General features: G+C 43.0%; 1 protein-coding gene across 2 annotated transcripts in view; it reads left to right on the forward strand.

The window, feature by feature from the left end:
• GPATCH1 (G-patch domain containing 1) overlaps nucleotides 1-25,526 on the forward strand; it is a 42,074-nt gene that overhangs the window by 353 nt on the left and 16,195 nt on the right. For both annotated transcript variants that reach the window (XM_081119696.1, XM_081119697.1), the window contains exons 2-11: nucleotides 7,827-7,961; nucleotides 10,265-10,350; nucleotides 12,640-12,800; nucleotides 13,314-13,411; nucleotides 13,927-13,985; nucleotides 14,495-14,737; nucleotides 15,763-15,910; nucleotides 19,694-19,773; nucleotides 22,376-22,580; nucleotides 25,161-25,457. In XM_081119696.1, the coding sequence (XP_080975822.1) occupies nucleotides 7,827-7,961; nucleotides 10,265-10,350; nucleotides 12,640-12,800; nucleotides 13,314-13,411; nucleotides 13,927-13,985; nucleotides 14,495-14,737; nucleotides 15,763-15,910; nucleotides 19,694-19,773; nucleotides 22,376-22,580; nucleotides 25,161-25,457 (1,512 nt within the window). The remainder of the gene's footprint in view (nucleotides 1-7,826; nucleotides 7,962-10,264; nucleotides 10,351-12,639; nucleotides 12,801-13,313; nucleotides 13,412-13,926; nucleotides 13,986-14,494; nucleotides 14,738-15,762; nucleotides 15,911-19,693; nucleotides 19,774-22,375; nucleotides 22,581-25,160; nucleotides 25,458-25,526) is intronic.

The raw sequence follows: 25,526 nt of genomic DNA on the forward strand, positions 1-25,526 counted from the left end.
AGAGCGCGGTTTGGGGCGGCCAGGCAAGGTCTTGACTTAGGAGAGCACGTTTGAGCTCAGACTTGAAGCCGAGGGAGGTGCCAACCATACGAGGTTGGGGGGGGGGGAGCACTTCAGGCCGAGAGAACTGCGGGTGCAAAGGCTCTGCAGTCGGGGCCAGGTTTGCAGATTGGGGCACAGGCAGCAGGACTGGTGTCGGTGGAGCAGAGAGTTTGGGTTTGTATACGAAGCGTAGGAGAGACATGGGGGAGTTTATGCAGGTGAGAGATGTATATTTTAAGGATTGTTCTATCGATTTTGAGAGTAGGCGTCGGGTCGAGGGTGGGCGAGAGTGAAGCAGGGACATCAGCGAAAGACGTCTGGAGGCGATGACGGCTTGGCCTGGAGTGTTAGCAAAAGGTGGCGGCGACAGGTGGATACACCTTGAAAGCAGAGCTGGCGGGTGGCATGTAGGGGAGGGCAAGATGAAGCAAGCTTCCCTCCCCTGTTTCTGGTCTGATCCACTTAGTGTCTCGGTTTGTTCAGCGAAGTATGTGTTGAATGCCCAGTGAGGGCGGATGGATGGCAGTCCTTTCCCGTGGGAAAGACAAAGGGAGCCTGGTGGGCCGGGAGTTGCTTGCAGACCTCCTGTTGGTGAGATCTTTTTCCTACCCTGACCACATCCCGCCAGGTTGGGTGTACTTCTGGGACATTTCCACTGATGACTTTTATTCCCTGCGAACAGTTCTAATCATTAGAAACTTTTGGCAGCCCCGGCCGGTTTGGCTCAGTGGTTAGAGCGTCGGCCTGCGGACTCGGACGGAAGAGTCGTGGGTTCGATTGCCGCTCCAGAGCACGTACCTCGGTGGGTTGCAGGTTTCATCCCTGGCCTGATGGGGATGTATGCGGGAGGCAACCAGTGATGCGTCTCTCACGTCGATGTTTCTCCACCTTCCCCCCCCAGGCCCCTCCCCAAGACCCTCCTTCCACTCTCTCTAAAATCAATGGAAAAGAAATATCTTTGGGTGAGGATTAAAAGTAAAAAATTAAAAAAACAACAAAAAAAGAGAAACTTCTGCCATATATTGGCCCTGCTTCTATTTTTTGCTTATGAAGAAGAAAGGCTAGTCCGCGGGTGTGGCTCAGCGATTGAGCATCAACCTGTGTATGATCCAGACCATCCCGGTTCAATTCTGGGTCAGGGCACATGCCCGGGTTGTGGGCTCGATCCCCAGCACGGGGTGTGGTATGCAGGAGGCAACTAATCAATGACATTCTCAGAATTGATGTTTTTTGTTTGTGTGTATAAAATATGTCTTTATTGATTTCAGAGAGAGGAAAGGAGAGGGAGAGAGAAACATCAATGATGAGAGCATTATTGATCCGCTGCCTCCTGCACGCCCCCTGCTGGGGATCCAGCCTACAAGCCCGGCATGTGTCCTGACCCGGAATCCAACCGTGATCTCCTGGATCATAGGTCAAAGCTCAACCACTGGGCCACGCTGGTGGGGCATCATCACTGATGTTTGTATCTCTTACCCTCTCCCTTCCTTTCTCTGAAATCAATAAAAGACATGTTAAAATAAATAAATAAATAAATAAAATAAAAATTAAAAAATCAAATTCTTTAAAAAAAAACACAGAAAGGCTAGTCTCCTGAAAGCTTTTTATGTGTTTGAAGACAGCCTTTGAATTTCTTTTAAGATATCTCTGTACCACACTTAACATCCTCAGTTCTCTGATACATTCATTTTAAAGTCCTCTACCCTAATTTGTTAAAGCCTTTCTCAAGGTATGGGACCAGAGTGTGGGTAGAGCAGGGCCGTCACTACTGTCTCCTTCATTCTAGACTGTATTTCTTTGATACAGCCTAAGATTACATTAGCTTCACTGGCAAATACATCACCCCATGATCTCAAAGAACTTGTTGATAAAGATCATTTATTTGAGGAGTTTCAAATCTAGTTGAGAGCTGTCTACTTGTTAAGAAATGTTCAAGCCAGTAGAGAATTTTTATAAGAGCTTGAGTTTTTTTGAGCCAAACAGAGAATATGCCTGGAAACAAGATCTCAACAGACTAAGAAAAATGCCTCCCAAAATTATAGTTTACAGGGTTTTTTTTAAAAAAAATGCATTTGGGCCCTGCCCGGTTTTGCTCAGTGGTTAGAGCCTCGGTCCTTGGACTGAAGGGTCCCAGGTTCGATTCCTGGCAAGGGCATGTATTTCGATTCCCTAGCCCTGGTCTGGGCTTGTGCGGGAGGCAACAAAGATCTCTGTTTCTCTCTCTCTCCCCCTTCCACTCTCTTTGAGAAGAAATGGAATAAATATCCTCAGGTGAGGATTTAAAAAAAAAAAAGCATTTGGCTCTGGCTGGTCTGGCTCAGTTGGTGAGCATTGTCCTGTGCACAAAAAGATCACCAGTTCAGGTCCTGGTCAGGGCACATGCCCAGGTTGTGGGTTTAATCCCTGGCGGGGTGCATGCCAGAGGCAACCAATTGGTGTTTCTCACATTGATGTTTTTCTCTCTCTTTCCTTCACCCTTCCTCTCTCTCTAAAATCAATAACAACATATTAAAATAAATAAATAAAAATAAAAATGCATTTGGAATTAAGGAGGGGACCTAAGGAAGATTAAATGAAACTGGGAGAAAGGAAGATGGGGATTAGATTACAGGGTAATCTAATTAGATTATGTGCTCCCTTGAGGGTGGTCACACCTCTGAGGGGTCTGAAAAAGAGGATTACTTTGGCAGTTCAAAGATGTATTAACCTAGATGCACAAGAGCAATGGACAGGGCTTGCTTAAGGCAAAGATAAATCTTGTTCTAGAAAAGTTATATGCCTTGGGTATGACTACCCACCATGACCTGCCTATTACGAATTTATGTTCAGATCACCCAGTGAGGTCACTGAATTTGTCAGATTTATTGCAGAATCTCATTTTAGCCACAGAACAAAAGTACAAGGTTCACAATTGCAAAAGTATGGTAGACAGGAAATAACCTATGCAAGCTAACAAGGAAACTTAAGAAGGCAGCATAGACCTTTTGAAAACTGGTTAGAATTTAGCTATGCAGGGAGAGGGCAAGGGTTAAACATGCATGGGTGGTGTTTATTATAACCACCTTAGGCAGCTGTTCATATCTAGTCTATATTTCTAGTCTCACAGTTGTTTCCTTGTGAAGTGACGTATTGTATATAAGTCATCAGCTACTTGACCTATATTTTTCTAATTCTTCCTGTCTTGATGTTGCATGAAATCTGAAATGAAGCCTAATGATCTAACCTTGCTTTCGAAGTAGAAAGAAGGGACATTTGATTTGTAGATTTTTTTCCTGGCCTAAAATCATCCTTTAACTTCTCACTATTAGAAGATATATATAGATAGATATAGATATAGAGATAAAAAATTGTATTTTATTGATTTTAGAGAAAGAGGAAAGGTGAAAGAGAGAGAGAAACATCAATTTGTTGTTCCACTTTATGTATTCATTGGTTGATTCTTGTATGTGCTCTGACTGGGGATGGAACCTGAAACCTTGGCGTATAGGGACAGGACTCTAACCAGCTGAGCTACCCAGCCAGGACTAGAAGTTTTTGAGTAATTGATTCATTGTGTCCTAAGCACTTTGAAGCTTAAATGCACTGTGAGTACATTTTACTTGATAACATACTAGACCAGTAATCATATTGCTTCCTGCTTTGAAGTTTTAGTGACAGGTTAGACAAAGGTGGTTAGAAGAAGGACTCCACTACTTAATTAAAGTTGCTGTCCCTGATGGAAAGGTTCATTGGCTACACTGTCACACATAGACTCATAGACATCGTAAGCCCTCTGGCCTGGAAGGAAGGGGGCACCAGTGCTTTCCTACTTTTTGCTTAGGCACTTTCACTTGGCTCTAGAATTCTTATCCTGTTATATTATCCTGTTACTAGACTGGGTCTGAGCCTGGGGCAGGTCATCTAGGCCTGCTAGTAGTGTGTGGGTTCTTGACTTTGAGTAGGATAGATTTCATAATATGAGTCTAGGTGATTTTGAGAGTATGTTTATTAAAGCTGGGGACAGTGAAACAAAGGAAGGGCTTAAGGTAGAAGAAGCAACAGGAGAGAGAGTCAGAGAAAAGGGGGCCTTGGAGACAGGTTCAAGGGATAAGCCTGAGTCGAGCTGCCACTGCCCACTGCTCCCCTGGTTGCAAATCTTGTGGGATCCCTTAAAGTTTAGGTGCAAAACAGCAAAAATATAAAGTGTGGGTGTGCTGTAGCTAGAGCCCACTATGGATCCTTTGTCTTGAGGCTTTTTTATCTTTCCTTGGCTGTCTGGAATTCTAGGGCAGTTCTAAGGGGAGGGTCTAACAGAATATTCATTAGCTTTTCAGGTTTGTCCTTCCATAGATTCATCAAAATGTGTGTAAAGGGGCCAGGATTATTTTCTGGTTAGTTTCATTTTTAAAGAACATTATTGAAGAGGGCCTGGGACCAAGGTCTGTCTGCCCCGGGATGGTGGTAAACCATTTACTCCTAAGTATCCTTGGTTAGGGAAGATAAAACCTTGTGACTTAATTGCTGGCTGTAAATTGCTCAAATTGTTTGGCCTTGTCTAATTATTTTGTCTCAGAGTCCCTTATTCCACTTGTCAAGGAATTTCCCCAGTTTGTTACTATCCTGCCTCAATCCTGTACACAGATTAATTTTAGGACTATTTTCTTCCTCCTTGGTGCTGTGACTCTTCTACTTAAAACTATCTGTGGCTCCCATCCCCCACAAGACATACCACAGACGCTGCAGCACCATGTTCAAGTTCCCTTCTGGTTTCATCTTCCATTCCTTCCCTGCCGTCCAGTCAGACTACACCACTTTCTCAAAACATCTGACATTACCCTTTTAGGCCTCCTGTTTACTGATGGACTTACTGCTTCTGTTGGGAATTGTGTCCGGATCTACAGCTATCAAATTCTGCTCCTGCCTAGAGTGACTGTGATGTTGTGGTCCTTACACATTGTTAGAAGACTTCCTGTACATACAGGTCTCCTCTGCTGGGCTCTGGGCACCCTGGGAGCAGGGATGGAGATGTGTTTTGTTTCCCATAACCAGGATCTAGAACAAGACTGCCTGATGCAAGTCCCATGTAAACTTTTGGTCGGGGATGAGTGAAGGACAGTATGGCTGGCATCCCTGGCTTGGAGGCAGAGTTGAGATCTGATTTCAGCTTTGTGCTTATTAGCTGTGTTCCTCAGGGCAGTTACTTAATCAAAGCATCCTTATCAGGGTATGATAAAGGAGATAATATGTGTGACAAGAAGGAACTAGTTGTTATTAGTAGCAATAATTATAACAGGGCCTGGCTAAAATGCCACCTTCACCCTGGAGTTTTCCATGCTGTGGTTAGAGGTGGCGCCTCCTCGAGAGCCCTATGGTTGGCCTTCGTCATCTGCTGTCACAGGTTCCGAGTAGTTGTCTGCAGATCTCCCCTCCCTTTTCAGATCAGAAGCACCTGGAGAACAGAGCAAAACCAGCACCTCGCATTGGCAGGACCTACTCTCTCTAAGCATCCTACCATGCACAAGACTGTTCCCCACACAAAGAAATATCCAGCACAAGCTGACAATAGGTGCTAAGGTTGAGAAACTGCCTTAGCCAAGTTGTGCCAGGTGCACATGCACTAATGGAGTGTGTGTACTGCATTTCTTTCTTTTTTAAAAAATATATCTTTATTGATTTCAGAGAGAGGAAGGGAGAGGCAGAGAGAGATAAAAACATAAATGATGAGAGAGTTGTCATTGATCGGCTGCCTGCTGCATGCCCCCCACTGGGGATCGAGCTTGCGACCTGGGCATATGCCCTGACCGGGAATCAAACCTCAATCTCCTGGATCATAGGTGGATGCTCAATCCCTGAGCCATGCCGGCCGGGCTGTGTACTGCATTTGTAAGAAATGCTGAAAATCTTGGATTGTGGGTCCCAAGTTGTAATTCAGTCCTTTAGAGTGAAATGGAATTACAGCTGATAACTGAGCTTTGCTAAGAGCAGGCACTGTGCATAGATCTCTGAATGTGGCATTTAATCATCAGCACCACTCTGCAAGGCAGGCTCTTTTATTGTCCTGCTTTTATAGTTTTGGAGGCTGAGGCTTATGGAGTAATGTGCCCAAGTTTACAGAGCTGGGAAGTAATTGGGTAAGGGGAGTTGAGTCCAGATCTCCCAGTCTCCCTGAACTCTCGATGACCCTACTGTGGGTTATACTCCGGAAATGACCCAGAGACCCCATAGCTACAAGTAAGAATTTAAGACAATGAGACTGGAAGTTCCTTTACTTTTCGTTCCATCTTTCAGAAGTATGTGTGCACTTTAGGACACGTCTTACCTATTGTAAATAATAATAATAATAGTAATTGCTAGTACTGTAAAAGTACTTATTGTGTGTCTCTCTTCTTGCTAAGCATTTCATAGGCATTATATTGTTTAATCTGCATAACAATTCTATGATGGGCCAGGAAGTTGAGGCACTGAAAGATTCAGATGATTAAGGTCTGCCTTGGCCTGAGTGGCTCCGTGTTAGAGCATCAGCAGGCTGACCGAAGGGTCACTGGTTTGATTCCCGGTCAAGGGCATGTACCTGGGTTGCAGGTTCGTTCCCTGCCCCCGTGCATGTGGGAGGCAACCAATCGGTGTGTCTCTCACATCAATGTTTCTCTCTCTTCCTCTCCCTCTCTCTCTCTGCCCCTCCCTTCCATTCTTTCTAAAAAATCAATAGAAAAAATATCCTCAGGTGAGGATTAACTACAACAACAAAAATGACGAAGTCCCAGTGCTAGTAAAGATGGAGTTGGCTTTAAAGTCCAGAGCTGTGACTCTCAACCCTGTGCCCTTAACTACTGTATAACTTGCTTTCTGTATTGAATGTTTGAAAATAACTTGATGGTTACCTTTATTTTAAATAGATTCAGAATTTTGAATTGGAGTTGATAAAATTAGATAGTAATTGGCATCATAGTACTGGGAACTTTAAACCTAAGGGGTTTGTAGACTAGGCTAAAACTTATTAAGTTCCTTTCTGCTGTGTGACATAGCAACCCAACACTTTCAGCAAAATAGGAAAAGCAGTAAGTTTAAAGTATAGTAACTATAGAATCAGGAGATTCCCAGAAATAAGGAAACTCTTAAGATTTGGGGGAAATGGGCAATACCAAGGAAAAATTCTGGAGTCAGACGGGGGTGCTATGAAGTTCTAGAAGAGAGCAGTGTTTCTTCCGTTGCAGACTTGTGCATGCCATGTGCCACCCCAGCAGTTTGCCTCCTTCACTGCCAGCAGATTCCACTTCCATCTATTTGGACTGTCCTCCCTGTCCAATGTCATTCAGTTTTCCTAATGGAATTTAGTGGGAAAAGCAGGCCATTTTTGCTAAAACATGTTTTTAATATAAGTAAGAGATATCTAGCATTGTTTTATTTTTTTTAAAATATATCTTTATTGATTTCAGAGAGAGGAAAGGAGAGGGAGAGAGAAAGAAATATCAATGATGAGAGAATCATTGATCTGCTGCCTTCTGCAAGCCCACAGCCCAGGCATGTGCCCCGACTGGGAATTGAACCTCCATCTCCTGGATCATAGGTTGATGCTCATCCGCTGAGCCATGCTGGCCGGGCTCTAGCATTGTTTTAGAACTATAAAGAAGCTTGGTAAAATTTATTGCCTCCTGAGCTATATAAGCTAGCGAAGACTAGGAATAGGAACTTAATTAAAATGATTAGAGTTGAAGTTACAGGAAGTGAACAATTCATTACATTTGAGAAATGTAATTTCTTAAATTTTTTCTAATCCACCACCCCATTCAAAATATTTTTTTTAGGTGAAAGACCAAAGAAACCAATTCCTCTTCAGGATCAGACTGTCCGAGATGAAAAAGGAAGGTATAAACGGTTTCATGGAGCCTTCAGTGGAGGGTTCTCTGCTGGGTACTTCAACACTGTTGGCTCAAAAGAAGGTATGATTTTCCTACTTATCGCTCAGTATTGCTAAAGCAGGTGTTTGAAATATCACAAGATTCTCACCTCCCATCTCTCCCTTTTTAAACAACTTCCTGCATACTTTTGTCTTCTCTGCACCTTTGGAATGTTTTCAGAAACAACCTGTGTGTTGTTCATTGATTGCAACCTGAAGATGGAAGAGGTTTTTTTCACTTAAAAAACACACACACAAACTCTAACTGGATGATTAAACGATGATAATGACTTCCATTTTAGATTGCATCTTGCCATGCACAAAGTACTCTCACACAGATTCACTCAGGTCATCGTTGTCTCACACGACTTTGTGACTAAGGAGGGCAGGTGTTACAGCTGTCTTGTAGATGAAGCCACTGAGGATCAGAGCTGCTGTCTCCTGATGGGACCAAGCCTTAACTTGTCAGTACATACTCTTGACCTGGAGAAAAACCCGTTAAATTTTTCACATGGTGCAAAATAATATATTCTGCATTGATTAAAGTAATGTATAATTTTTGGTGTTTTAACATAGAAACTGGAAGAAAAATGGCTTATGTATCTCAGATATGAATGGAAGATGAACTGATTAACTCATGTAGGAATTATTAAGAACAAGATAGGACAGCTCTTTTACATATATTTAAAAAAATAACTTGTAATACAATCAATAATACTGTAATAACTATGTATGGTGTCAGATGGATACCAGACTTATTGGGGGATCACTTTGTAAATTTTATAAATGTCTAACCACTATGCTGTACACCTGAAAGTAATATAATATTGTATGTCAGCTATAGTTGGAAAATAAATGAATTAAAAAATAACTTATACACAACAACAATGGTAAAATAAAGATGAAAAGTAATGCAAGAAAGAAAGAAAAAGAGCCACATAAGAAAAATAATTGGGGTAAATCAGATGGTAAAAATTCAGTATCCAGAATGTGTAAAGGTAAGTTCAATGGGCAGTTGATCAAAGTATTTGAACAGTTTACTTCAGGTGAGACAGAAATGCTATATGGAATATTTAGCCTTATTAACAAAAGCAAATTAAGGTAACTCAGGCTCTATGGAAGTAGCACACTTATTCCAACATGTAAAATGGCAGCAGGGTTTGTGAAGAAAGCAGCACATGAATACATTGCTCGTTATTATAGTTATGGCCCTGCTGCGTGTTATAATTAGAAAGTAAACAGCTCAAATGACTGCTCAGGTAGACTGTGATATGTTAATGTGCTGGAATATCTCTTTACCATTAGGAGCGATGGAGTCAAAGACTATGCAGAAATAGGGCAAAGATTATAGAAATCCAAAGTGGAGGAAGGTGCTGGGCCCAGGGTCTTGCCCAGGAGAGCAGATTCTTCCTCTCCTGGGGAATCAATCTCCCAGGTTGGCCCGGAAGCATACTCCACCCATCTGCCAAGAGTAGATCTGCCGCATGCTCCTCAGCAAGACTCTTGTAGGAGATCAGAAAGTAGGTGTGTCACTCTTAGAGAAATCTAAAGAAGCTTATCTGGAGAGGGTTACGGGTACATTAGATCCTCAGAGCGTTCTCTCTCTTTAGGCAGGGCACATGCTTGGTGACTGTGGATGGGGAACAGGGGTGTTCGTCATAAGACTCAGGTATTTGATGGAATTGGGGACCTGCTGTGGCCATGGCCTGTCCTTAGACCAGCCAGGCTGGGTCCTTGGGTCTGACACTCTGAATGTTATTTGCATTGCTTCTGTAATTCTCTCTTTAGCCGTTCTTTCTTGGCTGACTGTACCTTGACATATTGTTTTTTTTTCTTCTTATTTTTTAAATTTTAATTTTTTATTGAATTTATTTAATGTATTGGGTGACATTGGTTAATAAAATTATATGGGTTTCAGGTGTACAATTCTATAATACATCATCTGTATATTGTGTTGTGTGTTCACCAGACATTGTTTCTTTGACACCAATTTATTAGTGTAGGTTGCTGTTCTGCTGGTCTCAGAGTGGTCCTGCCTTTTAAGGCGACCTTGCATCTTTCTGCTCAGGTCTACTTATTTTCCTTTCACAGTTTAACTTTCCACGTATAATTTGATTTTACTTGATTCCAAATTTTTCTGGGGAAACCTCACTGTACCCACTAAGTTCTGACAACAGGGGATATGGGGATTAATAAGGAGTTTATGTGGAATAATTACATCTATATGAGCAGTGAGATGGGAAGTAGCCAGGAGTTTGTAGTTATGGGGCTTTCATGTTATTTAATTACTTAGTTATAAACCAAAATGCTACCAAGGGTTGTAATGCTCTAAACTTTTCTTTCAAGGATGGACACCCTCTTCCTTTGTGTCTTCACGACAGAACAGAGCAGACAAATCTGTTCTTGGTCCTGAAGATTTTATGGATGAAGAGGTGAGTGCACAGAACTTTAATTGCCAGTTAGCTTGTAGTTGGTTATAGCATCTCCTTCCTCAGAAAGTTCAATGTCTGATTTCCTCTTTGTATGTAAGGTTTTATCTTTTAAGTATTTGGATTATAGTGCCCTGTATTTCAATAAATTCTTCTTCATTGGAGCAGCGTCTTAAGCTGGGGGTAGTTTCTAAAGTCAAGAGTGTAGGGGAGCCCTGGCCAGGTGGCTCAGTTGGTTGCAACGTCATCCCAATACACCAAGGTTGCAGGTTCCATTCCTGGTTGGGGCACTTACAAGAATTGACCAGTAGAAAGCTTGGATGGGTGGAGCGGCAAGTCGGTGTTTCTCTCTCTTTCTCCCCCCCAATCAATAAATAAAAAAATTAAAAAAAGAGTATAGGGGAAAGTCATAGACATACCTTGGAGATATTACCTGTGGGTTTGGTTCCGACCAATACAATAAAATGAATATTGGAATAAAGTGAGTCATGTGAAAATTTTGGTTTTTCAGTACATATAAAAGTTATTTTTATACTCTACTGTAGTCTATAGAGTGTGCAGTAGCATTATTTCTTTAAAAAAGAAATAATACCTTAATGAAAAAATACTTCATTGCTAAAAGATGTTAACCATCATCTGTGGCTGTTGGAAAAATGGCACCGATAGGCGTGCTCAGTGTAGGGTTGCCACAAACCCTCAAATTGTAAAAAATGAAATACCTGCAAAGGACAGTAAAGCAAAGTGCAATAAAACAAGGAATGCCTGTGCAGGCACATTCACTGGAAAGGCCTCAGTTGCCTCAGCAGCAAAGCATCCGTCGAGCCAAGTCTTTGGCCTTGTACAGTAGCTCATGCACACTGCAGTTTAAGGGGCAGCGAGTGCTAAAGAAAGGACCAAAAGGAAGCCACATGCAGGCCTCTGGGCACAGTGTTAAAGCAACAATGACTATAAACTTCTTAGGGGTAAATGGGGGCTTGGGGAAGGCGGTTCTAAAACAGTCCTGCCAGCATGTAGGGTGTGCTCCATTTTGTTTTAAAATTAAACTCCTCTTAACTTAAAACCTAGTCACGGATCCATTTGTGGTAAAGATGAAATAAAATACTTATATCAGCATGCTTTAGGCTGCAGCTAAGAGGCAAGGGGCAGTCCCCTTCCTATCTGACTAGCATAATCCATAAGGAAACACAGTCTCAAGTGACAAGGAGTCTAAATGCCAGTGAGGTCCCAGATTCTCTTCTCAGTCATCTACATGTCAGCTTCTCCTTACACTAGATCATCTCATGGTTGCAAGGTGGCTGCAATAGTTCCCAGGGGCACAACCAGGATGACATTATTCAGTTGAAGAAAGACTTTCTTCTTGGTATCTTTTCTTTAGATCAAGGAAACTATTTACATAAATTTTCCAGTGAATTTTCCCTCTGCTTAGACAAATTATTTTACATGCTTATTCTTTTTAAAAAATAATTTTTAAAAATAATTTTTAAAAAGACAAATTATTTTACATGCTTATTCTTTTTAAAAAGTAATTTTATTGATTGATTTTAGAGAGAGAGAGCAGAATGGGGGAGAGAGAGAGAAAGGGAGAGAAACATCTATTTGTTGTTCCACTTATTTATGCACTCATTGGTTGATTCTTTTATGTTCCCTGCCCTGGCATCGAACCTGCAACCGTGGCTTATTGGTACAATACTCTAACTAACTGAGCTAACCAGCCAGGGCTACATGCTTATTCCTAAAGTGAGGGAAATGGGATCAAAATGACTCGCTTAGATAAGACTTGACCCTCCATTCCCTAACCCTGCCCCCACCCCAGCCCGCACATAGCAAGGCCGGCACTCCTGAGCCGCATGGTGGCGCAGAGGAAGGCAGGTGCCTGTGCAATCTCAGGACTCTGTGAGAGAAGAGGAAGGGGCAGTGGCTGTTAGACAGGCAGCCAGCAGTAAATACAAAGGCACTTAACCCGGCCTGGCACATTGGTGCTTACCAGTTGGCTGTGATTCTAAGATTTGCCCCCTTCACACTGACCTTTGAAATATTGCCCGAAAAGAATGAGGGCCTTCCTGTTTTCCTAGGTTGGCAGTGCCCCATGTGGCCTCACTGAGTAGCCACTCTAATGCCCCTGTCCTTGGCCACTGGCCTTATGTTAGGGTTCCGAAGTCAGTGTGTAAAGTTAGCTGCTCCTCTGATCCCAAACTCAATGTTGTAATTTTAACAAGAACTAAAGCTACGTGATGTATCATGTTTAGTCACTTTCCAAATAATGTAAGTAATTTTGTTTGAATTTTTTTTAAGGATCTTAGTGAATTTGGGATAGCACCTAAAGCAATTGTTACCACAGATGATTTTGCTTCCAAAACCAAAGATAAAATACGAGAAAAGGCCAGGCAGTTAGCAGCTGCTACTGCCCCAATTCCTGGAGCCACTCTGCTTGATGACCTCATAGCACCAGCAACGTGAGAAGAATTTAATTTTGACTTTTCTGATCTTGAAATCACTGCTTTGCATATGTATAGCGAGCTTATGTAGGGAAAGCTTGGTTGCTAGTGGGACGAGCCTTCTTCACCTGACCCGAGTGCAAAGGGGGGGTCTTCCCTAGAGGGCCCTGCACTGTTGCTGCATGGAGTGCCCTAGAGCTCCATCTTCTTTCCCCTCTCTCCTTCGCACACCTCCTTGTTCTGCTCCTGGGCATGTGGCCTGATGTGGCAGCCTCAGACTGTCATGGCTTCCCAGCTGAAGGCTTGACAAGGATCATCTAGAGTAGCTATGTGCCCATTCTGGGCCCAGGAGAAGAGATTCTAATCGGCTTCCCCAGGTCCAGAAGGGCAGGGCCGTGCAGTTCTAACACGAATGGGGGGAAGGGCTCAGGTAGGCCAAGTGTATCCACTGGGCAGGAACTCAAAGGCTGCTTACTTCCTGCTGTGCTCTAGTGTTATAAAAAGTTCATTTTCAATGCCTTGATCTCCTAGATTATCTGTTGGTTTTGAATTGCTAAGAAAAATGGGTTGGAAGGAAGGACAAGGAATTGGTCCTCGAGTAAAGAGAAGACCACGCCGACAAAAACCTGGTATGTATGTATATTGATTGTCATTAACCCTAATCCTAATACTTTTTAATGGCTACATGTTTCTAGACATAGTAGCTGGGTGGTTTGCATGTATTTTAAGGCTTTTTGTGTGTAATGTGAAATAGTTTTCTGGAAGAGTTGTACTAGTCTACATTCCCATCAGGAGCATATGAAACTGTTTCCTACTTCTGCCAAAACTGTGTCACAGCTTAACATGATTATTTTCTATTTCTTGCCCTTGGTCTCCCCAGCCAGACTGTGAACTCTTGGAAGCAGCAATAATTATTTTGGGCTCTCCCTGGTGCTGGAGCAGTAGTAGTTAATCATTTAGCACATTGTTGCCAGAGTGTGGGTGGATCAGGGGCTGGTGGAAAAGAATTCCTGGGTGTTCAGTCTCAGACCTTAATGCTGTAGCGCCTTTTACAAGCACAGCCCTGTGTCTCTAAAGAGCGTCAGCAACTCGGTTTTCTATTTTTTCAGTTGCTCATGACTGATGCATTTGAAATTTCTTGTAGATCCTGGAGTAAAAATCTATGGCTGTGCATTACCTCCTGGAGGCTCCGAAGACTCTGAGGTATATTGTATGGGATGACTGACCTTCAGTGTGGTACAGTAGCATTTGTTACTTCATGAATGTGAAATTTTACGATCGGAAACAAATTTTTTTTTTTTTTTTACTATTTAAGTTGTCTTTATTTATTTATTTAATTGAATTTTTGGGATGACATTGGTTAATAAAGTTATACAGGTTTCAGGTATACAATTCTACAATACATCATCTGTAAATGATTGGAAACAATTTTTGAAATCCATCATATCCCATTACAGTGAAATACCCACACCGCAAAACTATCCTTATAATGTCAGATACTGTATTCGGCACTGCCAGCACCATAGACATCCCAAGTCTGTTTAGATTCTTAAAATGGAATTGTGTTTAGTATCGCCTTGTTCAGGGACTTGGTTTAGTGATTTGTAACAGTGGAGATGAATGTTGGTGGTGGTTCTGTTTGGAATGAATCACTGCATTTGAAAATAGCATTTTAGAGGCGGTGACTCATCTTCGTTCCACTTTCTAAATAGGATGAAGATGATGACTACCTGCCAGGAAATGTGACCTTTGCCCCCAGGGATGTCACACCTGTGGATTTCACACCTAAAGATAATGTGCATGGACTGGCTTACCAGGGCCTAGATCCCTACCGGGCATTGTTTGGAACTTCGGGAGAACATCTTAATCTTTTTAGTGGGAGACCCCAGGAGACCAGCGATCTTCTCGGAGATACTGGGGTGAATAAAGGAAGAAAATTGGGAATTTCAGGCCAGGTAAAAGAGTTTCTGTTTTATAAACATGGAACCATTGACAAATGAGAACACTTTCCGTATTATGTTTGCCCATGGTAGGCACTCATTATTGAGTGACTACTCGGAGACTTTGTCGTGGTTCTATTGTCCTTAGGATCTCTTCTGAAGACACGTAAAGTGCACCCACGTGATTTGAATACTTACTCCTGAGATCCTGTGACCTATGTTCTTGGTGGAGTTTGTGTGTTCCCAGGAGCGAGGACTGCTTTTTCACGCTCTTGTGGAACTGAGCAGAAAACCACACTTACCCCTTTGGTTTAGGTAATAGTTGAATTTCAGTCTGCCTCTCCCAAGTTCACGTCCAAGTTTGACTTCCTCTTGGACCATTTCCTGGTGCTGCCAGCCCTACATTCCAGCTTGAGGAGTGTAGGTGTAAGTTTCACTTGGGAGACTTGCTTTGTACTTTTGAGGAGATGGAGAGCTTTTCCTGATTGCCTGTCCTCTCAAATTGATTCAGAGGTCCCTTCCTAAATTACATTTAGAAAATGTCATTATTACTTTTTGTTTCTAAGTTACATTTAGAAAATGCCATTATTGTTTTTCCTGTTATTTTAACAAAAAGGGATACTTGTTGGAGATCATTTCCCACAGAGATTAGGCATCCTTACAGCAGCTATTAGAGTATGGTGGTCTCTAGAACCAGGTCACCAGCTGTGTCCACAGGTCATATCGAACACAGATGAACACTCTTCCTTTCTTATTTTGGGGGCCCCATTTCACTTCCTGCACTGCTGCTTGCGTGTGTCCTCCATTCCTCTGCCCACGTTAGGACCTAGACCTATAGCTGCTGCTGGGTGTGGCACTCACACCTGTCATTGTAACCCAAAGGACTTGAGTCTGTGTTAACCTGGGTCCCCCATTTGCTCCTCTCTTGGTGACCTTACCGTGCTAATGTGACCTGTTCAGTTACATCCTTAAAGTAGCTTATCCTTTAACGCAAACATACCCTGACACTTGTAATGCTGTTTGAAACCTTGTTTCCGAAGGCCTTTGGTGTTGGTGCCTTGGAAGAGGAAGACGATGACATCTATGCCACAGAAACTCTGTCCAAGTATGACACTGTTCTGAAGGATGAGGAGCCTGGAGATGGACTCTATGGCTGGACAGCGCCCAAGCAATACCAGAGTCAGAAAGGTGATTCCATAGACCCAAGGCTGATGGCAGGACCAGTGTGAGGTTATCTGGGAGAAGGGATTGCGAGATTGATGTGACAGAGGCAGCCTCTGAGGAGTAGGGGGCTGTTGGTCAGAGATGGAGAGTGAGAAACAAAGTAGGAGGAGAGGCCCAGTGTGGGAAGTAAGACAGACGCAGGATTTAGAATGGGTCAGAGCCACGCCAGTTATCCAGACAGGGCCAAGGAGGGGAGGAAGAAGAGGCCTGGAATCGGAAGGAGCACGCGTGTGGGCAGGTAAGAGCTGGCAGGGTCAGAGGGAAGCACTTCCAGCTCGAGGAGTTAGGCACGTGGTCAAAGTAGGTCAGCTCAAGCAGTGGGTCCGAAGGCCAGGTGTGGCGACTCTGTAGTAGGAACACTGAGCGTAGCAAGATGGAGCTTGGCAGCCAGCCTGTCTTCTGCTTGTGTCCCCAGCTCTTAGGAGGCTCTTATTGGACAAAGAGGTGGACATCTGTCAACACAACTTGAATTTCACATCAGAGTCTATAGTGATTCAGAACCTAGGTAGTATTTAAATTTTTTTTTATTGATTGATTTTGAGAGAGAGAGAGGAATGGGGAGAGAGAGAAAGAGAAACATTGATTTGTTGTTCCACTTATTTATGCACTCATTGGTTAACTCTTTTTTTGTTGTTGTTAATCCTTACCTGGGGATATTTTTTCCACTGATTTTTAAATTTATTATTATTTTTTAATATGCCTTTATCTATTTCAGAGAGAGGAAGGGAGAAGGAGAGAGGGATACAAACATCGATGATGAAAGAGTCATTGATCGGCTGCCTCCTGCGCGCCCCCCACTGGGGGTCAAGCCTGCAACCCGGGCATGTGCCCTGACCTGAAATCGAACCTTGATCTCCTGGATCATAGGTCGATGCTCAGCCGCTGAGCCACACTGGCTGGGCTTTCCATTGATTTTTTAGAGAGAGAAGGAAGGGAAGGAGGAGGAGGAGAGAGAAACATTGATGTGAGAGAGACAAATCAATTGGTTACCTCCGCACGCACCTGGACCAGGGCCAGGGGTCGAATCTGCAACCCAGCTAGGTGCCCTTGACCAGGAATTGAACCCGTGACCCTTTGGTGGGTGGGCCAGCCCTCTAACCACTGAGCCACATTGGCCAGGGCCATTGGTTGAGTCTTGTATATGCCCTGACCCAGGGATTGAACCCTGCAACGGCTGGTAGTATTTTAATTTCTCAATTCAGAAAAGGTGTAGGGAGGAGACAGTGTGACACAGGTACTAGTAGCGTGTGATTTGGAGCCAATCAGAAACGGATTTGGATCGGCTCCCTGCTTTCTCCTTCCCAGCTGTGTGGCCTTGGGCAAGGCTTGTAACCATTCTGGGCATCATTTGTAAAGTGAGGACAAAATCTACACTCAGGTTTTGTGAGGATTAAACGGCATAACTCCGTGTTTGGCACCTGCCTCAAAGACTGAATAAATGGTACCTACTATTCTTCGGTTACAGTAATAACTACCTAATAAATAAAGGAGATGAGAGTTGAGATAAAAACAATCTATTCAGACATTTTTAGCTGTAGTTATAAAATTTGATCTAACTCTTGTAGACTACATCTGAGATCATACTGTTGAAATAATCTAAGCATCGCTCCCCAAAATGATACCGATTTTACATTTCTAGAAGAGAAAAGGCAGGTGCAGAACAGTTTTTAAGAGGTAGTTTGCTTAGTGGTTGTGAACACAAACTGAAGACTGCCTGCCTGGGTTTCAGTCCTGGTTCTCCCCATTTTTCAGCCATGACCTTGAACAAGCTACTTAACCTCTCTGTGCCTCGGCGTCCTTGCCTGGACAGTGGGCATGACAGTGGCATGACTGTCCCGTGGAGAGTGTAATGTACGTAGAGGGCTTAGACCTTGCCTGGCACCCAGCCACCACTCTGAGTGAGTGGCCTGTCCTTGTTGCCACAGAAAGAACCCAGGTTTTCACAAGATGCTGGAAGGCTGGGCGCCCAAATGTTAGTTGGCGTTACCTCTGGATGATAACTAGACTGCTTTTATTTTCTACCTTTTACTCACTTTTATATTTTTTGCTTTACCTTTATATTTTCAAAATTATGTACTAAGTTATCATTTTTATAACCTAAAAGAAGTTATATAATAATACATATTTCATCAATGCTATAATATGTAATATTATAGATGATATAGTAAATATGCTAATTGTTAATTATGTTAATATGTCAATATATTAATACAATGCTATATTACTAACATTAACATATTCGTTGTATAATAATTGCTGATCTGTAATAAGTATACATATTTAAATTGCCCTCCCAGCCAAATCTTTGGCTTTTCCTTTATATAACACTTTTGCCTGACTGTTGACCCCACCCCTTCCCGCGTCAAGCCTGGGCGGGTGTCTCCCTGGGCTCCCGGCCTCCCCTTATCCTTGTGCCCTCTCTGCTGTCACCCCCTCCCACAGCTGCCTCTTCTCTGCCACCCCTAGGGCCACAACATCTATAGTTTTGACCTTATGGTTTCTCTTTTTTGTTTTTAATTGATTTTTAAAAAATTTTTTTTTTTTAGAGAGAAAGGAAGGGAGAGAAAGAAGGAGGGAGAGGTGAGAGAGAAACATCAGTTGGTTGCCTCGCTGTACACACCCAAACCCGCAACCTTTAGGTGTAGGGGACGATGCTCCAACCAACCCAGCCACCTGCCCAGGGTGACTGTATGGTTTTTCACTGAGTAAATTTATAGTCAGCCAGTCATAATGGTTGATTTTTGAATTGCTCTAATTTTTTCCCCCCTGATCGATAGGGCTATAGTAAATACCTTATGGTTCTTTGTGCACATTTGCTGTATATTCAGAATAAATTCATAAAAGTAAAATTGCAGGGTTTTAAAAGAATAGAAAATAGCAAGAATGTGAAATTTAATAGCAAATTACTGTACAGAATCTTAGGAACCTCCAGAAGCTGGTACAAAAGTTCAACAGGAGTTGAAGTACAAAGAGTGATTTTGTGGGGGAGGAGAGTTACCCGGCTGTGCATGCGGGCAGCTGTGTCTGCTGGAGGTCTGAACGCCAGCTGTGGCAGCGCTGAGGTGGTCACAGGGAGGGGCTTTGGCTGCAGAGAATGCAGTTTGTGCGTGTGGAGTTTTGGCAGAGCCACCATGCGCAGGAAATCCTTGGTAATCAAAGGGCCTTTGTCGGTGGGGCTGTGTCTGCGACCAAGGGACCATCCCTGGCTTCAAGTCAGAGGGCGTCTGGTCATTTTGTTTCTTGAATTAGTGATCTTTATCTCTTGTTAGAGTTTCATTTTTCAGAAAAGGACAAAAGTACCTTTTAATTTGTGCTAAGATTAGATTACGTGCTGACCCGGTTGTAGTGCCTTTTGTTCCCTGTTTGGATGGTTGCTAAGGAAACTGGGAGGCAGCCTCCTTAGGGTTCTTCACCCAGTTTTAGAAATGACCCTCTCACAGTCATGGTTTTACTTTTATCCACACTTGTTCTCTTGATGGTTTTTCTTGAGAACTTTTACTACACAGAGTATATTTTTTGGTGCCCCTTAGCATTGGGCCTCTAACCTTGGGTCCTGGGCAGCCTAATCAGCTGTGGGTGGTGTGGGCCCAGCTCCCAGAGTCAACAGAGGTATTTCCTCCTTTGCTGCTATCTCTGTGTGATATCACATGTTACCTGTAGTATTTGTGTTTCTTAGAGATAAAAAAACTGACGTCTGTCTTATTCTTATCTATGCTTCTGAAATTAATCAATGACATCATTTTGTAGAATCAGAGAAAGATCTTCGATACATTGGCAAAATACTGGATGGATTTTCCTTGGCTTCTAAACCTTTGTCTTCTAAGAAAGTAAGAATTTTTTTATATATATTTTTTTCTGGTTTAGTGCTTTAAATACTTATTATGTAATCCGAGTTATTGTATCAACAACTGGAATGATAAATAAATTCTGTTTTCAAAAGCACCAGCCTTGTTACCAGTGATCGTTGAGGAAAACGTATTCTGTCTTAGAAATAGCAGTCAGTAGCCACAATGTATTCAAAACAGCCAACTGCTCATCTTTTAAACCCAAACTTCAAGTGAGTGGTTATTTCCATTAAAAAGAAATTACATTAGAAACTGGTGGGAGAATGGAATTGATAAAATTCTAGGGACGGTGTAACTTAAGGATAAGTACAAATCTTTCAGAAAGCTGTAATGACCCCCAGCCCTGAGTCCTGCTGTGAGGCGTATTAACTAACGTGTGAGGTTCCCTGGGCTCCCTGCCTGGGCAAGGGGAAGGGAGAAGCCTGTACATGTAGGTCAGGTCTCGGGGACAACTCTGTGTGCTTTTCCAGATAGTCCTGTTTTAATGCTATTCTGTTACAGCTTAGGCCAAGCAGTGCTCTTTAACACCCTCAGAGTCACCTGTTCCTAGGTGGACATCACAAGTTAGTTGTGGGTGCTGATAGCTCAGGAGGGTGCCTGGCCATTTGCCTCGTTGGCATCCTTTATTCAGATTATTCCACACTTTGTAATGCGCTTTTTGTTTTTCATTCAGCAAACATTTGTGCCTCTGTGGCTTGGCCTGTGGTTCTTCAGAACAGGGGCGGCCGGTAGCAGTGCAGCCTGAGAAACTGCGTTCGATATTACAGTGGCTGTGATTGGTTTAGTGGTAATAGTTAATGTGTTGTAATCGTGAGCAGGATACATTTAAAACAGTGTTGGGTGCATAGTAAGCTGCTGTTATCATCAGAAATGTCAAATATGTCAAAGGAGAAGGCGAATTTTACATTTATGAAAGGGGAGCATAAAAATGGTTGAGAAGTACTCATTTAATTCCAGGGTCAAGGATAAATAGGACAAAGTCCTGACCCCAAAGTAGCTTTTATTCAGTGAGGGTGCAAGATAGACAAGGTCACTGACTGGCAGAGTGCCCTAAGTGGGCAGACAGAGCGGGGGTTCCTAAGGTGCTCCTCGCTGGAGTAGGGCTTTGAGCGTGAGCCATTGACAAGAGGGCTGTGTTCACCTAGTTTTTAACCCCACCTTTGAAGTGCTGTGAATCTGATGGAGGGTATGAAGAATACTAGGGTGTATGCACCTCTTTTCTGCCATGCTCCACGGGATTTTTGTGTCTTGGTAACATGAGAGTGTTTGCTGGCTGGCTGGGGAGTCTGTTTTTCAGAGAAGGTGGTCAGACTAAGATGATAAAAAATGTGATTTCCTAACAGTGGTAATACTACTCTTTTATGGATTTTCATCATGCCAGGTGCTGCCCCCCAGGGAACCACCTGGGAACCTTGCAACTTCCTGGGAACCTTGGGAAACTCCAGTTGTTGCTGACTTTGTGGGGTGGGATGTGGGCATCATTACTCTTAAAAGCCTCAGGTGAACCCAGTGTGCAGCTGGGGCTGAGAACTCATGCCACAGGGCATTCAGCTCCTCTCTGGTTACAGAGCTCAGGGTTTCAGGCCGCTGAAAAATCTAGAAAACAGCTTACATAGAACTGTCCATAAATATATGTTTGTTAGACCAAGTGCAAAAGAGACCATTTAATGCAGTAATTAAAAAATGTCTAATGGGTTTAAAAAAAATTTTTTTATAAAGGGTTTATTTGAGCCAAAACTAACAACATCTGACAGGAAGCAAGATCTCAAATGCTTCTCTAATCCTTTCTTTTAGCTTATCTCTTCTGCCATCATTAATGCCTGAGTTTCCCAAATACTATATTTCAATTTCAGTTCAGTCAGCTTTTTTTTTAATTGATTTTTTTTTAGAGACAGAGGAAGGGGGAGGGAGAGAGAGACACACAATCATAGAAACATCTCCCTGATAGTGAAACATCGATTGGCTGCCTCCTGCTGGAGATTGAGCCCCACAACCCAGGCATGTGCCCTGACTGGGAATCGAGCCAGTGTCCTTTCAGTGCATGGGATAACACTCAACCAACCGAGCCACACCAGCCAGGGCTCAGTCAGCTTTTGAATTAAAAATACCTCAGATAAAAAAATAAGGCTTGAAGTTCCAATTTGGAACTGAAACATAACCAGAAAAAATTTCTGAATTTAAAAGTAACTTAAAGTTATTTTTTCTATACCTTGAATCATACTTTTCTAAAATTTCTGACTTACAGTAGGCGAGGTCTGCACGTGGGCCTGTATATCCTGTTAGCTGTTGTCATAGTTTTTGTTCTTATATGAAACATGCATGTTAGCATCTCTGTGTAGAAGTGGGCAGGGGTGATATTAAAAATGTCTCGTTTGAACTGTGGTTCTGGTGACCATCCAGATCCAGAATGGATATTGGCTGGGCACCTGGACAATCTGTTCCCAGTGCTGCCTACCTACCTGCTGAATGTTAGTCTAGGAAAGGCTGGGGTTAATAACGCTCAGAGGTAAGGGGTTTTCTTGCTTGAATCAAACATGATCATCGTACAGCCTGTATTTTCAGAGTTTTGTTCTGTTTTTTGAAGATTTATCCACCACCTGAATTGCCAAGAGACTATCGACCAGTGCATTATTTCAGACCTGTGGTAGCTGCAACTTCCGAAAATTCTCACTTACTTCAAGTATTATCAGAATCAACTGGAAAGTCAATACATGACCCAGGGACACATAGTAGGCACCAACTGAATGCCTCCAAGCGGGGAGAGTTGCTAGGAGAAACACCTATTCAAGGTATGTGTCATGGAGAAGATTAAAATCATTAAATTTAGCCCAGCCGGCATGGCTCAGAGGTTGAGCATTGACCTAGGATCTAGGAGCTCGAGGTTCGATTCCTGGTCAGGGCACATGCCCGGGTTGCGGGCTCGATCCTCAGTGGGGGGCATGCAGGAGGCAGCCGATTAATGACTCTCTCATCATTGGTGCTTTTATCTCTCCCTCTCCCTTCCTCTCTCTGAAATCAATAGACATATTTAAAAAAAAAAAAAAAAAAGAATTTCTTAAAAATAAAAAAAAATAAATCATTACATTTATTATAATTCTGAGTGATCAAAATCAAAATGGAAAGATGCTTTCCCATTGAAATTTTTCCAAGATTTTGTATTCCCAAACTGTGGGAATAAAATTGTTTATTGTGAGTGGCACATATAAGTATACATCCTTTACTTCTTAAGACTTGTTTCCCACCATTAGTTTGAGTTGTGTCATTGAAATTACAACCTTTGTCTTAAGCTCAGAGTTTTCAGATTTTTGTTTGTTTGCTTTTTGTTAATCCTCACTCGAGGATATTTTTTCCATTGATTTTTAGAGAGGGAGGGAGGGAGGGAGAGAGAAACAGAGAAACATCGATTGGTTGCTTTCCACATGGGCCCTGACTGGGATCAAACCTGCAACCCAGGTACGTGCCCTTGACTGGGAATAGAACTCGTAACCCTTTGGTGCTCAGGCCTTTGCTCTAACCACTGAGCCACAACAGCCAGGGTAGCAGTTTTCAGATTTTAATAATTGTTCAGGAATGTGGTAAAGACGGGGACATGTGTACCTTCACTTTCTCTGTACAGCCTGGGACCATAGGATTTTTTCCTCAGGGGAAAAGGGTACTATAGCACTTTTCCTGGAAGCCTGAAGGAATGAGTGCATGTGAAAGTATAGACAGATGTGGAGAATCCCCTGTATGTTGGAGCAGAAAGACCCACTAAGAGAGATGAACTTACACTTGCCCTTTGGGAGCCTAACAGGTATCTCAAATGTAATAGACCCCAACAGAACTCTTGGTTCCCACTTCTTTCCTCAAACTTGCTTTTTCTCCAGTCTGCCCCTTCTTAGTACAGTAAATGGTACCACCAGTGACCCACTGCTCAGGTCAGAATGTAGGAATCCTAATTCTTGCTCTTCTCTTTCCCTCCCTCCCCTGACCCTACCCAGTTATCAGCAAGTCCTCTCATTTCTACCCCTAATAGGCACGGGGACTCCATCTACTTTTCTGCATTTCTGCTGCTTCCCCCGTGGTCTGAATGCCCATCTACTCTCACCTGGACTATTGCAATAGCCTCCTGATTTGGTCCTTATTTGTCCTCTGCAGCCCATCCCCCTCAACAGTAGCTAGGTGAACCAAATTATATCACTATCCCCCTTAAAATGCTCTATTACTACTTTTTTTTTTGTTTATTTATTTTTACTTATTGGTTTTGAAGAGAGAGTGAAACATCAATTTGTTGTTTTACTTACTTATGCATTCATTAGTTGATTCTTATTTTAAAAATCGATTTGAGAGAGAGAAAGAGAGAAACATAGATTTGTTTGTCCACTTATTTATGCATTCATTGGTTGATTTTTGTATGTGCCCTGATTGGAGATCTAACCCACAACCTTGGTGTATCAGGACGATGCTCTAACCAACTGAGCTACTTGGCCAGTGCCACCAGTACTTAACTAAAGAGAATCTGGACTTTCCACAAGGCTCTATGGATCCATCCCTGTCTATGTTTCAAGCCACATCTTACACCACTTTCCCTTAACCCACTGTGGTCTAACCTCCTGATCCTCCTGTTTGCCCTCTGAACCTGCCAACCAAGATGCCCACTCAGGGCCTTTATGTTTACCGCTTCCTCTACCTCTGTTCTTCCCTTGTTTGTTGGATCCTTCTTTTTACTCAGAAGTTACCTCAAATATTATTTCTTTAGACGGACCTTCTAGGCCTTCCGTGCCCACCATATAAGCTAGTCATCTCCCCCTCTCAGCCAGCCCTCTCACTTAAGTCGCCCTCAATCACACCACCCTATGTTTTCCCACAGTCCTCCTCTCCTCCTCTCATAGCAGTCCTCTGGTGTTGACTTTTGGCTTCTTTAATGTCCTTCTCCCTCATCAGTGAGAGCGGGACCCTGCCTGCATTGCCCTCCCAGCCCAGCCCAGTGTCTGGCCTGGAGTGAGTGCTCAGTGAGCATCTGCGACACGAGTGGGTGCATGATGGGTAGCTGTGCTCTGAACCAGGGCTTGTGCTGGGCAGGACTGTGGAAGGGTGGCTACCATGGACTGGAGGTCCAGAGTTCAAGATGTCAGCTTCCTCCTTCTGGGACCACTCGCTGGCCTGATAAATATCCAAGTACTAACCTTCATTTTTGCCAATTGTGAAATAGGAGCCTCATTGTTTTAGTACTGTCTGGTTTACAGGAATCATGTGAATACAGATGAAACACTAAATGTAAAATAGTCCAATTACGTGAACTTGTGATATTGAAAGTGTATGTACAGAAAAATGTAAGTATACTTGTCTTAACGATACTGTCATCTCTTCCTGTTACTGTTTTTATTTAGGTTCAGCTACTTCAGTATTAGAATTTCTATCCCAAAAAGATAAAGAGCGATTCAAAGAAATGAAGCAGGCCACTGACCTTAAAGCAGCTCAGGTCAAGGCCCTGAGTCTGGCCCAGAATGCCGCAAGCAGCAGAAACCAGCCCTCACCTCCAGACGGCGCACACTGCTCGTGGCACATGGCACTGGGTGGTGGGGCAGCCACCGCAAAAGCCAGCAACTTCAAACCTTTTGCCAAAGATCCAGAGAAGCAAAAACGATACGAAAAGTTTTTAGTAAATGTGAAACGGGGCCAGAAAGGTGGGTGCCAGGTCTCAGCCTCCCACATCTCACCTAGCAGCGGGGCTCTTGGTATGCTGACCTCGCCCC

The sequence above is a fragment of the Miniopterus schreibersii genome (assembly GCF_964146895.1).
Source record: "Miniopterus schreibersii genome assembly, chromosome: 18".
Classification (NCBI taxonomy): Eukaryota; Metazoa; Chordata; class Mammalia; order Chiroptera; family Miniopteridae; genus Miniopterus; species Miniopterus schreibersii.